Here is a 14295-nt window from a genome sequence, read left to right on the forward strand (position 1 = left end):
ATCCATTTCAACCAATCATATTTCAGAGCAGAGGATTTATTACGTAATGGACGTTCCAATTAGCCAATGGGATTTCTGTAAGAGATTGACTGACAGGGAACCTCCCCAGTTCTAAAGCAGTGCTGAGAATGGAAGAGGCGGGGCCACAGCTGGGCGTTGCTCAAGGGATTTTTTCCCCATTCAACTAGCATGTCTACATCATAGATGCTATAAATGACAATATTTACAATCTTATCTCTACTTCATTTGGAGACCTTCTAAAATGGCGTACAGTAGATTTAGATTGTGCTTCTATGTTAATGCAAAGCATTGGTACAATGAGTAAGCTGGGCATTGTATTACAAAAATAGCTGGGCCAGCATCCTTCAGAAAAAGGTTCAACAGAACCTGATCCAGATTTATGGTCTAGTGTTTCAGGTGTGTCCTTAGGCGAAAATAGTCAGTGAAATATGTCTGCAACAGAAAAGAAAAAAAAATACATGTAAGCAAAGGAAGCATGTCACATTATTGCACAGTAAAGGAAGAAAAATCAATGCATTTTGAAATGCTTTCCAGAACTGTCTGAGTTGCTCCCATTTTTACTTGTCAAATAATTTAAAAAATCCAAGAGAGCAATGTCAAACTTAACATCTTAAAAGTAGCTGATATTTTGAGAAGCTATCTTTTTTTCCCCACCTCCTCCCCATCTTGCTTGGTGTCCAATATCTTCTGCTTAAATAAATGCAATTAACTTGTTATTTTTAAGCATATTTTTTGATTGGTGTGACCAGTCAGAGTGAGATATGGGGCAGATTCTTGTTTGATATTGCATGCTCAGGTAGGTAAAAGCTTTTTGGAGCAAGATGAATTGTAGCATGTTTCACATGGTACAGTTTCTTATTTGTGAATAATGTGTTCTAGTGCATCTTGCTGGAGTCCTAAAGCCTTAGAAAAAACACAAATGGCAGATAATTTTTTTTAACCAACTTCAATTTCTTTGGATCAAGGAATATCGTGTTCTCCTTCATGTTGTAAGGATAAAGTTGTTGACTTTTTAAAATCAGGGTTAGATTATAATACCCCAAGCTTTAAAAATGTCACAGAGTTCTTTAATTCAGAATCTGAAAATGGAAAAGAGTACTTTAAGTAAGACATGGCTGTTTACTAAAACAAAACAAAGGCAGGGCAGGGCAGGCATCAATCAGACAGGCAGACGAGAGGTCAAAGGTAACTCTGGAGAAGCTATGGAGATCCACAGCATGGGGAGAATCTGTTGACAGGAAAACTATTAGTTACTATGTCCACATCTTTGGCCTTTATGTAAGAGTGACATGAAGAAAGTCCTGTTCCAGGAATCCTAACCCTACATTGGAAATTGTATGCTTAGATGAAAACTAACCATATATATCCTCTTGAACACACCATCCCCATGGTGGCTGCATGATGCTATGGGAATGTTTTTCTTCATCAAGGTTACTGAACCAGGTCAGAATAGAAATTAAAAATGGATGGTCCTAAATACATGGCTATTCTGGAAAAAACCTGTTAAGAGGCTGCAAAATACTTGAGATGGTGGCACAGGTTTGACTTTCAGCAGAGTAAACACTCCAAACATAAAGCAAGACATGCAACTGAGCTAGTTCAAAACATACGCATATGTGAGAATGCTCTAGACAAATTCAAACCTAAATTTAATTGGAAGTCTGTACTGAGACGTAAAAAAGGATGCTCACAGACTCTCTCCGTCTAATCTGCCTGACCTCAAGATATTTTCCCAGCAACAGACAACAAATATTCAATTTTGAGATCTGAAATGCTGGTAGACACACACACAGAAGTGGACATTTTATTTACTTGAGTAACATTTTGGGGAAAAAACTGTACGACTAGGAGTAGTTTTACTGCATACTCTTGAGTAATATTAGCATGAAGTATCTCAATTCTTACTTGAGTAAAACTCCGTCTACTCTAACCGCAAGTCACTTCAGGGACTGAAGAACAAACATGATTTTCCAAACATAAATCCACGTCTAAAGCTTAGGGCAAAGTGAGATCTCTTGCTTGTACACAAGCTTCATTGTTCTAATCTGCTGACATTCTTGTCATTTGGAGGTCAAATGTACATTAACAGTTTACATATGTTCACTGAAAGTAGTTTACACTGTTCTAGGATGCACAGTATCTATTCCCCACTGTAAGTATTGGTTTGATGAGTTTTATGTCGAAAAAAAATTGGGAAGAGGTTTCTCCCACCTGAATTTACTTTACAATCATTTCATTTGCTTGTATTATTGCTTTCAGTCTTTAAAACACCAAACTTTGGATAAAACTTTATATTTATTTTCTGAATATTAAATTTCATGACCACATACCCAGACTTTAAGAACTTATCATACTATGTAGCTAAAGCTACATTTACCCTGTTTTAAAACATACTACTTTGTTGTGCCCTGATATTTAGGAATTAGGTTCTAAAGACTGATAAATTCGTAATTAATATCAAAGATGAAATAACTTTCCTGCTTTTGAGAAGAAGAGTTGTTTTAAAGCAAAGACAAAATCCAAGTGTTCTCGTCTTGTATCTTGTCATCTTTGGACATAATGCGTTTCCACACATGCTTAAAAATGATCACCAAACTTAATGTTTCCACTTTTATTGTCAGGATATTTGTTTCATGTAAAATATTTCAGTACATTACAGTACAATGCATGTTCAATCGGCCTTCCTCCATGCCACTGGTTGATTTTGTCGTCATGTACTCTAAGGCTTTAACCCACAGCAAGAGGCCGAGTGCTTGGGTCAGACAAGCCGCTCTTGCCATGAAAACGAAACCATGACAACAGATTAAATTATAAACTACTAAAATCTTGTCGTTTTCTTTGTCGTCCTTTGGAAATATAAAGAAAAAAAAATCCACTCAACGGATGTGGGAGATCCGCATCCACCCAGCATGGTTCCCAGCAGCTCATTTCAGCCCTCACATGAATGGAAACACGGAAATGAGGAAAAGGCTGGGAATCTGTCATGGCCGGCAGTCACATAGCAGCTTTCAGGTTCATCCAAGCTTTGACAGGAAAGGGGTGCACTGGAAGAGGGTCAGTCGCAGAGGAGAGGAGATGACACAAGAGACTCTTGGTCGGTTCTATTACGTCTGAGTAGCAGAAACAGGTTGGATTCAATCACATTTCTGTTTATTTTTAACCTCCTGCTTTTTGCTGTGTTTCTAATACTGGATTTGTTTTATGGTTGTTGTCTGGAACAAGTAGAGTTTGTTGACAGACTGCTGCAGATATAGCGCCCTCTGTAGGTTTGATTAGTTGACTGGTTGATAGGGAAGGTCTCCCCACATCCCTCAGTACATTCATTCAGGTGGGCGTGGTGAGAGCTGTGTGTGTATGTGTTCTAGAAATACGTGTGTTTATGTGCAAGGAGGGGCGTTTCAGTAGCGGTGGGTCTGGTGGGAGTACTGGGGTGGCTGTTGGGAGGTAGAGGAGTATCCCATGCTGCTTTGGGGCAGTGATGTGCTTGGTCCAGGGTTCTGGTAGGCAGCATGTGGATTCGAACGCTGTAGGGTCAAAGAAAAAAAATAAAAATAAAACAAGGTTCGGTTTAGCCAAATGTCTTTGTAAAAACAATTTGCATGAAATTAGAAACTTTCTGATGTTAGTGAGGTTTCTTTTTGTCACATAGCAATTTCGGTATTTTTTTGAGGTGAAAATAAATTGAAGACAGAGACCAGAGCTATCCCTCAAAGCAGCAATGTGAGAAAAGAAGAAAGCTGTTATCTGAGGGTTTGGGGGAGGGGGGGGGCTCTTTCTGACTAAAGATGTCCTACATGTTCTATCTGAAATATCTCCTGCATGTTTGCGAAACTGAGCGTCATGGTGATGTCAGGACATAAGGACTCACCTGGTAGTCTGAGGATATTAAGAGGCCACCTGAGGTAGTGGTGGGTGGGACAACTCGCACTTTCTTTAGTGGCGGGCCCTGGGCGTGGCTGTTGTCAGGGTTACCGGTATGGCCTGCCCCATTTGTGTGGTTGTTTCCCTGTTGCTGCTGCTGGTTTTTCTACAAAACGCAAAACAAGATTTTATAAATGTGAATCTGGCCATCAATGAAAACTTATGAGTGGCAAAACTTTCAACTTTTTCATATCATGTCACTTTACAGCCTCAATGCATTTCATTGGGATTTTATGGTATTGATCAAAACAAAGTAGTGCATAGTTGAGAAGTTTTTATATACATATTTTTTGAAACTAAACTAAAAGTGTGGCCATTTAAACATCTGTACTCTTTGTAAAACCACACGGGGCTGCAGTTTGAGGTGTGTCTCAGTCAAGTCTCCCCCGGATGGCCACAGATTTAACTCTGAACTTTGATTAGGACATATTAAAACATGGAAATGCTTTGATTTAAACCATTGTATAGTAGCTCTGGCTGTATGTTTAGGGTCTTTGCCCAGCTGGAGTGTTTCTGCAGCTCCTCAGAGTTAATATAGGCCTCTTGGCTGTTTCTCTAATTAAGACTCTGCTTCCCCAGCCTGATAAAGTTCCAATGAAATATATAGAAGTTTGCGATCATTTGGAAGAAAAAAAGAAAAGAAATACAAGTGGTCTGGGTATTTTTCTAAGGCCCTGTAAACTGAATGGAAGAGGGCTCTACACTAAATGGATATTACTTTGTCTCCTTTGTCCTCTGGCTCCTCCTCTGTCAGGAACTCCCTCTTGGGATAAGGAATCTGACAGCCTGCAAACACACTAGAAGAAAAAAGCCAAAGAAAATAGGTCATCTTAATATGCTTATTTCCAGGAGCGAGATCTAATTAACCAGGAGACACATTCAAGTCTCTGCATCCTGTGAGTCTATCTAATGACTGTTAAGTGAGCGATAAAGTGGATGTGTGTGCTTCAGTAGCTCACTCAGAGGTTGGTAGAGGTTCTTCTAAAAAGTAGGGGTCCTGCATCGCCTGCTCAGAAGTGATTCTACGAATGGGGTCCATGGTCAACAGTTTTTGCAGCTGTCAAGAAAAGATAGGCGTTAATGTGAAACAAGCAGATAAATCAAAATTATACTGGACAGATTTGTTAAAACTCACCAAGTGGAATGCTTTACTGTCTGGTTTTACTTTATGTTTTTCCATGTACTTTATAAGGCTGCAGTTTGTGTATCTATGAAAGAAATGACGCAACATATATTAATAATTCCTTATTTCAACTTACCACATATATACAGATAGTTAAACATGTGTAACTCCAAATGCCTTTTTCCCGGCAGACAGTTTGCTTTGCTCTGGTTTTGTTTTAGATCTTAGATTTAAGAAATTAGGACAGAGTTGTTTTGTTTTTGTTTTTTTGCAGACTCACGTGTTCCTCCTGAAGTCTTTCATCAGTGTGGAGTGCTCTGGCATCTTTTTAATGTCCTCCCAGTCTTTATCTGTCAAACAACAACAACAAAAAGCAAGGTTGCACTTGTTTATACTGGAGGATATGGAACAAATTAACATCTCTTTTTCAGACAAAAAGTAAAAAAAAGTTTGACAAGCTACAAGCAATGATTTAACAACAATTAGCTTTTTTAAGTGACAGGATTCCAACACATAATCCATGTCAAATTTTATGTTTTGACATGGAATTTGATGTCAAAGTCCATGATATCAACGCGATCATGGAATCATGGAAAACATGACATGAAATTCCATGAATACCTGACATGTCAGACTTATCTGACATCAAATCAGATGTCAGAGCTGCAGAAACACTCCAGCTGGGCAAAGACCCTAAACATATCCTAAACATACCCTAAACGTATCTGACATGTCAGGTATTCTGAAACATATTGAAGATATGTGGTCAGATTTTAAATATGAAACTGACAAAAATGGATGGATGGGTGGACATAACCTTTAGGGAACACAATTAAGTGTGAAAACACAAATCTAGTACTTTTCCCAAATCAAATCCCATCTTTTCCCAGACTGTAGCAACACTAAAGCTAAAACCCACTCCATTTACAAGCAACATTAAAAAAGGGGTCAAATTTTAATGAAGACTCAAGAAGTAACTTTTATACAAACTGGTGTACTGTATTAAATAAAAAGAGCAGCAACGATAACAAATGGGTGGGGTAGGTGAACTGGAAAATATCGGTCCAAATGCATCCCTGCCAGCAAATGTTTCTGTTTGTGACTTGGCATCATGTGCAGGGACTGTAGACTGACTCTCAGAGCCTGCAGACCACATTAATCCAAACAGAGCAAGTAAAGCCTAAGGAAATAACGAGCCTTAGCCAGGAATGGAAAATGCTATCTTCTTAATCACATCTCTTCCCAGATAAAAAAACAACAACAACAACAAAGCAGGTAGAATAAAGGCACAATTACATGATTAAAATAAATAGTCATTTCCTCTGGAATATTTTTCTCTGAGGGTGTGTGAAGAGTCTCACCAGCAGGGAAGCCCATAACGTTAAAGATTCGGTCCAGCTGGTCATGATGGTAAGGGTTGCTGGTCTTGATATCTTCCTGACGACAGTGGAATATGGGCTCAGACGTAAGCAGCTCCGCAAAAATGCAGCCGATCGCCCAGATGTCTGGAAGGAAAACAGACCGGACACTAACCCAGAGTTTTCCACCATACGGCTGGTCGCACACGTACAAGAGAAGGAGAGCACAAGGCCTCACCGATGGCTTTGGTGTAGTGCCGAGCTCCCAGCAGCAGTTCAGGCGCTCTGTACCAAAAGGTGACCACCACGGGGTCGAGGTCAGCTAAAGGCTTCAGTGGTGAATTGAAGAGACGGGCAAACCCCATGTCCGCTGCAAAACGAATAAATTAGTTGATGAAGGTGAAGTCAACTAAAACAATAAGCAGAGTATTTACAGCCCATACATACCGATCTTTACTCTTCCCCTCTCTGGCCCTTCTCCCATCACTAAAATGTTGGCTGGTTTCTGATGGCGAAACCAGCATTAAAACAATATTCCAATTTTTGTTTGGTTTAGTTGAGGAAGTTCAACATTTAGTATTGTTTGTTGCTGCCCTCTAGTGGAAAAATGATGTTTCCTCATCAAACTCTTGATGAAGAAACGTCAACATTTGAAATTTTTTATGTGATTTGTTATTATCTAGAGGATGATTAATTGAATTAATTGTGACAAATCGATTATTGAAATGATCGTCAACTACTGTAGTAGTTAATCACTAACTGTAGTACACAGACTCAAAACATAGTTATAGCAGTAATTGAGCCAAAACTGTAGAAAATATCAAAATTTTACATTTAAGATAAAAACACCTTTGTCTGTCATTATGAGTTACCCATAACTCTTCAAGTGGCATAGTTTTATCTTCACACCCAGTTTCAATTCAGTAAAAGGTATGCTAAATTATTGCATTTAGGCAATAAAATATTTTTTCCAATTTAAAAAAATGGATTATTTGTTTATTTGCATATTTAAGAATTTCTAATATTGTATAAAAAAGGTTAAATGAAAAATCTGCAGAATATGCCAATTTCTTCAGATTAAATTGATTGTCATAATAATTACAGAATAATCAATTCCAAAAATAATTGTTAGTTGCAACCTTATTATTATCATCTTCACAGAGTTATTAAAAAAACACTCAAGTTTAGTATCTAATTATGTAAGTAAATGAACACTTTCAACGCTAATTATGTAATAATTAACTGATTGAATGCAGATTGACCTAAACAGCCAGCCCTCTTACCAGGTCTCTGTGAAGCACCCAGTTAGTGTGGAGGTAATGGATGCCATCCAGAATCTGGTAGAGCAAAGACTTGACCATTCCTCTTGGAAGCTGAAGTGGCTTCTTGTTGGCCTTGGAGGCTCTGTGAAACTTAATAATGTGCTGAGGGAAGACAAGATAATAGTTGATGTAGTCTGCGTTGGCATTTGAGTTTAAATACATGAAGCTTTTCATACTAAATTATAAACATTAAGCTAGCTACAGGGAAGATGGGCAGGACTGATATCCGTGCCATGTGTTTCCACTTGTTTCAAAGGGCATTGTAAGTGTTGAAGCTATGTGGCAGAAAGAGGTATTTAATTCAGCTTTGCTAGTCTGCCAGTTGCAGCTGCAGCCTGTAATGCAGCGGAGGTTTAACTACCAAATGTGGAGAACATCTTGGTTTCTGTGTGTGTGTGTGTGTGTGTGTGTGTGTGGGAGTGCGTCTGTGTAGGGGGTGTGCGTGTGTGTTTCGCTGAGGTTTGGCACTGAACATTCATTCAGTTATGTGTATTGATTGGAAAATGGGTGAAAAGCTGCAGCTGAGAATGTTTATTTAAATGCAAAAAAAAAAGAGAGCGAGAAACATAGTTCCTACACATTCTTCATGTTCCAGCTCTGTACTTTTCCAGAATCAAATTGAGAGAGTTCATTTTTAAAATGCCAAAAGAGTTCACTGCAGGTATTTCTATTGAGGTCTACCTCTAACTGTAAACCCTGCAATAAGCACTGGAAGGAAGATAGAAGAAAGGAAAGAAGAGAAGAAAGGGAAAAATTTGGAAAGAAGGTATGGGGGAAGATAAAAGGAATGAGAAGGAATGAAAAAGAAAAACAAGGGAGGAGAATGGAGAATGGAAAAAGGAAGGCAGAAAAAGTAAAGAAACAAAGGAAGAACAAAAATAAGAAATAATGGAAGGGAAGATAAAGCTAAAAAGAAAGAAGAGGGGCAGAAGAATATAGGAGGAAAGGAAAGAAGAAGCTGAATGAAGGAATAAGTAAAGAAGGATGTAAATAAATACATTAGGAAGGAGAAGGGGAGTAAGGATAGATAGAAATACAAAGGTGTAAAAGTAAGAAGATAAGAAAGAAAGAATAAATGATGGAAGGGAAGCAGCAACAAAAGCAGAAATAAAAAAGAAACGAAAGAAGAGAAGGAGTGAGAGAAAGAATGGACAATGGAAGAAGAGAAGATATGAAGGGATGGTAGAAGAAAGGAAAAGGAAATGACAGAAGAATGAAGAGTGGATGGATGGATATAATAAAATATAAGGCTGCATAATATATTGCAGGTACATCATCACTGCAATATCAGTGAGTGTAACTGGAGGGCAATGATTGTTGGCTGATAAACTCCAAGGTGTGTGAAGTTGAATTTACATCTTAATGTAATATTTAATCATTTGGATAGAGTCGCACAGTGTAAGATGCTCACACTGGACACACATGGTATTGCTCACAATGCTCAAAGACACAAAGTGATGGAAGCACAGATGACAAAGGCAGGAAACAAGAAAAGCATCATATATCACAAATTGAAAGTCATCACAACATTTACCAACATTTCTGCGAGATTTTCTAACAACAAAATGTCAAAACAGAATGAAGGCTAGAAATACAGTTCACAATATGCAGCGCACAACATGTTGCTTTATGAAAGTTTACATTTTTACCCAGAGATCGTGTTCTGCGTAGTCAAACAGCAGCCACACTTTACGGTCAGCATGCGACAGGAAAACCTTCTGCAGCGAGATCACGTTAGGGTGCTTCAGCTCCCGCAGCAGCTGCAGCACAAAAACCCAATCAGAGGAATATCTAAGCAACCTCAGGAAAGGTGCATGACAGTGAAAATAAGTTCTTGGTAATTATTTAAATGAATGCCTGGGGAAAATGGTAACTTAAAAACAACATACAGCAGACAACTAATGTTTTAATTCCCCATTTTCAATTGTTCTTGTTAATTACAGGTGATTATTTTACTACAGCAGTGAAGAGTTGTGTGAGCCTCACAGCCCGAAAGGAAAACCAGAAGCAACTCTTACTGCAATCTCTCTGCAGGCCGACATGGAGATACCGGTGCCTTCAATCTGCTTGAGGGCGTAGTCCTTATCGTCCTTCCTACAAACACAGGGAGAGAGGCAGAGCAGCATCAACACCAGGCCATACTGCCGGCCCCCAGAGAGGGACCCATACACAAACAGAGATGAAGGACGGGGCCGCTTGGCAGCAGCTGGCACGGGAACTGGGGAGAAGAGGCCAAGTTGCATTACCTCCAGATCTGTGTAATCAAGCTCACCTCTGAGACTTTAAACAATAAGAAGGGGAGAGGAAACAGGCTCTGCCTGGCAGCTAGTATGGCACAAACAGAGCAGGAGGACTTTCTCATACGTGAACAAATTGGTTAAAATTCCCTCCTTTTCCCCCCTGTCGGCCCAAATCCTCTCATAAACCCAAATTCTGTGACTTCTCCAGAGTCGGTCTAAAAACAGCAGATTTACTTCCTAAACAGTGGCAACTCCGACATCTTTAAACACTTTGAGCTTTATTTCGTGGTTCCTGTTGGTGCCACAGTCCAGGCTGTGATAATGGCTCCTGCATGGGCTCCTTCCAGCTACGGTCTGCTCAAAAGAAACTGATTACAAACAGCAGGAGACATTTGGAAAGCATCCATTTAGATTTATTCTAGGTTTTCCCCAAACAATTGGTGGGTTCAATTATAAAATAACTGAAAGGCAGAAAGTTGGAGCACAGACTTTAATTTTGTTTTAATTGGTCTTTATACGCACTAAGTGGTGGGCCAACACTAGGAGGTGTGTAGTTATTTAGTCTCACACCGTCCCCACAGTGAAACATGTTGATGGCAGAATCATGCTGTGGGCTGGTCCTCTTGTGGCATTTAAATAACCGTTGTTTTTTTTTTTTAGTAGATTTGAATGCCAGCCACACTGTCCAGATTATAATTTGCTAAAAATGTTGACATTAAAATGACGCAAAGCATCCACTTTCTAATGCACCATTTTCCGTCAGTCCATCACATAAAAAAATTTTAAATTCACTAAATCAAAAGAGTAACATACGGCATAATGTCACAATATTTAGAAAGGCTCAAGAAGTGCAACTTGTGTTGATGTTCTGCCCATTTCAGGTTTAGCTTCTGTTACAGATGTATGCAAATGTATGTTAAGTGTAAAATCGTGGAGAAAACAAATCAGCTAATTAGCACAATATTTACATTTCCAGAGTCCTCTGAACTAAACACAAAGGCAGCCTCTGTTACAATATTGCCGGGTGGAATGCCGTATTGTGGTTTCTCACACACACAGAAATAGAAATAGCAACAACAACAAAAAATCCCGAACAGAAAGAGAAAAACCAAAGGGGTTTTCCAGTTAAACACTACAGAGGCTGAAAACATCGACATTCACTGAAGTTGAGTTTTGGGGAATGTTGAACACCTGTTATAAATCTACCAGGATTTTAGGCATACATTATGTATGAAATGATCATTCATGTAATTGGAGAGAAATACATGTATCTGCTAAAAATAATGTTTTACTATATTAAGAGAGAAGCAGTTTTAGTGGTTTGTGACAAACTTGGAAAACGGTCGGAAATGTTTCTTTGGATCCTAAATGTTGCAGATTGTTGAATTATCCTAATACCAGCTGGTTATACTGGTGTTCCTCAAAAAAGGATAATTTTGCACAATAAACAATTAAATCTACTGCTAAATTTAGCAAGTGTATTTGTGTTACATGTTTGCTTATGCATAAATATATTAACTAAAATAATCATCAGTGGTTATTGATAACATTATTATTACTGCAGGAATCAATATTTCACTTTTAATGGAAATTGGGATAATTTATGCTTTTCTGTTTTAACTGAAAGCCATAAGATCATTTTAAACATTATTGCTGTATTGTGGGTCCGTGGATGTTTATAGTGTGTTTTGTGCATAAATTTGGCTGTATGGGTACAATTTGGCCAGTCTGGGTAATCTGGACGAAATTTAGCTATGCTTTTCTCCCCCCTTTCAAGTACTTAATGTCCTTTTTTGAAATAAAGAAAGTCTTGGTGTGTTTTGTGCCTCCAAATCTAAGTGATTTTATAACCAGAATATCCATCCATCCATTTTCTGTTCACCCTTTGTCCCTAATGGGGTCAGGAGGGTTGCCGGTGTCTATCTCCAGCTACGTTCCGGGTGAGAGTCTGTCGCAGGGCAACACAGAGACATACAGGACAAACAACCATGCACACACACACTCACACCTAGGGAGAATTTAGAGAGACCAATTAACCTGACAGTCATGTTTTTGGACTGTGGGAGGAAGCCGGAGTACCCGGAGAGAACCCACGCATGCACAGGGAGAACATGCAAACTCCATGCAGAAAGACCTCGGCCGGGAATCGAACCCAGGACCTTCTTGCTGCAAGGCAACAGTGCTACCAACTGTGCCACTGTGCAGCCCCATTTTAATTGTTTTCTCTCTTAATTTCTGGGTGAGGAATTGCCATGTTTAACCGCTTTTCCTCTAGATGAAAACCTTTTTTACTGTAGAGTAAATCCACCAATTTACTCTACAATAGTAAATTGGTACTATTGTAAAGAAAAAAAAGAAGAGAGAATTAACAATCTTGCAAAAACAAACAAAAAAAGTGCAACTGCAATTTTAAAAAACCCCAAAAACTTCCTGGCAATATATGCATTTCTTCCCATGTATGTATTGAAAAAGGGAAACAAAAAAATTTGTGTCCAAAATATTTATGTACAAACAATTTTGCACAAAAGAAAATGTTAGAGTCTCTAGTGCCTGTGGATCCCACCCCCTAATTTACATACGAAGAAAATATAAAAAAACCTCTTTTCTAAAATAAAATAAAAGAAGAGGAAAGAAAGGAAACGCTTTAATCGCTAAAGCAGTTATTTCAGGGGTTCAAAATTATTTTAAAAAATCTATACATATTTCTTAGACATGCTAGGGACTAATGGTAATTAAATAAAAAAAATCTATACATATTTCTTAGACATGCTAGGGACTAATGGTAATTAAATAAAAAAAATCTATACATATTTCTTAGACATGCTAGGGACTAATGGTAATTAAATAAATATAATCTATATATTTAGCAATCTTAGTTTCAGGTGTTCATCTGTGTAAAAGCAGAAAACTATAGGGCTACTTTTGAATACCGTGATATTTTTACTCAAGTAATCATTGCGCCAGAATCTCACACTAATTCATGTGCAGAGAAAATAACTGTAGTAACATAAATAGGTAAACGTCATCAGCCTATATGCATCTGCCAAATGAGCGCCTTCACTGTCATAAATCAAGTAATACATGTTACTAAAAACAAAAGCATGCCATACATACAAGAGAACGGAGAGCCCCTGTCACAATAGTAAGTCAGTACACATATCTTCAAATTGTCTGCATGAATATGCAGCAGTAAGCCTGGCCCTCTTGAAGGGGAGAAAAACGAGAGGAATCATTTAAATGTCTTTGGGAGAGGGAGGCAGGGAGGGGTGCTGGCTGCCTGGCTGGAGGCCTGCAGCTCATTAAACTCACCCATCTTTTCTCTTCGCCTTGTATACATGACCGTAGGTGCCCCTTCCCACTTTGCATCCTTCGTACTCAAACAGGTCCTCGACTCGCTCTCTTTCGCCGGTGAGCTTCACTTTAAAGTCATAGTCCATTTTCACCACTGTTTGGCCTGAAGTGTGTGAACTCCTTCCTTTATTAAAGCGTCGTTTTGGGAGGCAACTATGCTCCTCCAACGAGCTCGGTTCGGTATTTCAGCTGGTTGCCTTCCCCAGCGTGGCCCTTTCTCCTTTTAACCCAGCTTCCACATCGAGCTATCGGGGTAAATGTAATGTTCCGGAGGAGGGATGCGCGGTGAACGGAGTTGGTCCAGGGAAAAGCGAGCCCGAATAAATGTTTTGTCCTGCTGCTGCGTTTCTCTCAGCCGGTATCTGCTCCAAAGAGACGCACTTCAACTCGGTAACGACGGCGTATTCACGCACGGCAGTGTCGAAAAACGTCGTAAAGACAGACCTTGCAGTTGTGGTGGTGTGAATTTTGGCTTTTCCTAGGGATCCGGATAATTTGGTCGGCTCTTTTTAGTTCTAAACGATTCTTCTTCTTTTCTTCCTTTCCTTTATTATGGCATTGCAGTGTACTCATTTCTTGTTTTTTGTTTTCAACATGTAAAAGAGTTGCATTGTTCCTAAAATACATATCTCATGAAAATCACGAAATATGTTTACCTTTCCTTGAATGATGATTCAAGTTAAGGTGGACAATCATGTCTTGGTGTAGGTTTATAGTTGTGCAATTTCTTTACATTTGAATGGCGCCTAAAACACTACTCTATGAAATGTTCAAAGCTTGGAATATTATTTCAGAACCTAAAGCTGCTTTAAGCTTCTCCACAACTTCAACCCCAAACCTTTCTGCCATCTTCTTTGGTCTTTATGATGCTGTTTCATTTGTTGCTTGACACTCTGAAACAAACCTCTGAGACTTTCACAAAACACTTTGATTTATGATAAGGCTGAACTACAACACAG

At 38.9% G+C, this 14295-nt stretch overlaps 1 protein-coding gene across 1 annotated transcript; it reads right to left on the minus strand.

Annotated features, from left to right (window-relative positions):
* Positions 1-2617: 2617 nt before the first annotated feature.
* Positions 2618-13738, minus strand: cdk8 (cyclin dependent kinase 8). Its single transcript, XM_005797856.3, has 13 exons — positions 13295-13738; positions 9764-9839; positions 9395-9505; positions 7707-7847; positions 6871-6928; positions 6662-6793; positions 6427-6570; positions 5346-5415; positions 5078-5150; positions 4902-4999; positions 4661-4739; positions 3890-4048; positions 2618-3545 (listed from the first exon to the last, which is right to left on the minus strand). The coding sequence occupies exons 1-13, from the start codon at positions 13420-13422 to the stop codon at positions 3420-3422; spliced, it is 1395 nt and encodes a 464-aa protein (XP_005797913.1). The 5' UTR covers positions 13423-13738; the 3' UTR covers positions 2618-3419.
* Positions 13739-14295: the final 557 nt, after the last annotated feature.

The sequence above is a fragment of the Xiphophorus maculatus genome, chromosome 21 (assembly GCF_002775205.1).
Source record: "Xiphophorus maculatus strain JP 163 A chromosome 21, X_maculatus-5.0-male, whole genome shotgun sequence".
Classification (NCBI taxonomy): domain Eukaryota; kingdom Metazoa; phylum Chordata; class Actinopteri; order Cyprinodontiformes; family Poeciliidae; genus Xiphophorus; species Xiphophorus maculatus.

Bases quoted from the DNA above. Each gene is read 5' to 3' on its own strand.
- cdk8 (XM_005797856.3), bottom strand. From the start codon at position 13,422: ATGGACTATGACTTTAAAGTGAAGCTCACCGGCGAAAGAGAGCGAGTC. The intron at 9,840-13,294 runs GTGAGTTTAATG...CTGTGTTTGTAG, and splicing joins AAGGCGAAGAGAAAAGATGG to GAAGGACGATAAGGACTACG. The intron at 4,740-4,901 runs GTGAGCTACTGA...TTTTTCTTCTAG, and splicing joins GAACCTCTACCAACCTCTGA to TGTGTTTGCAGGCTGTCAGA.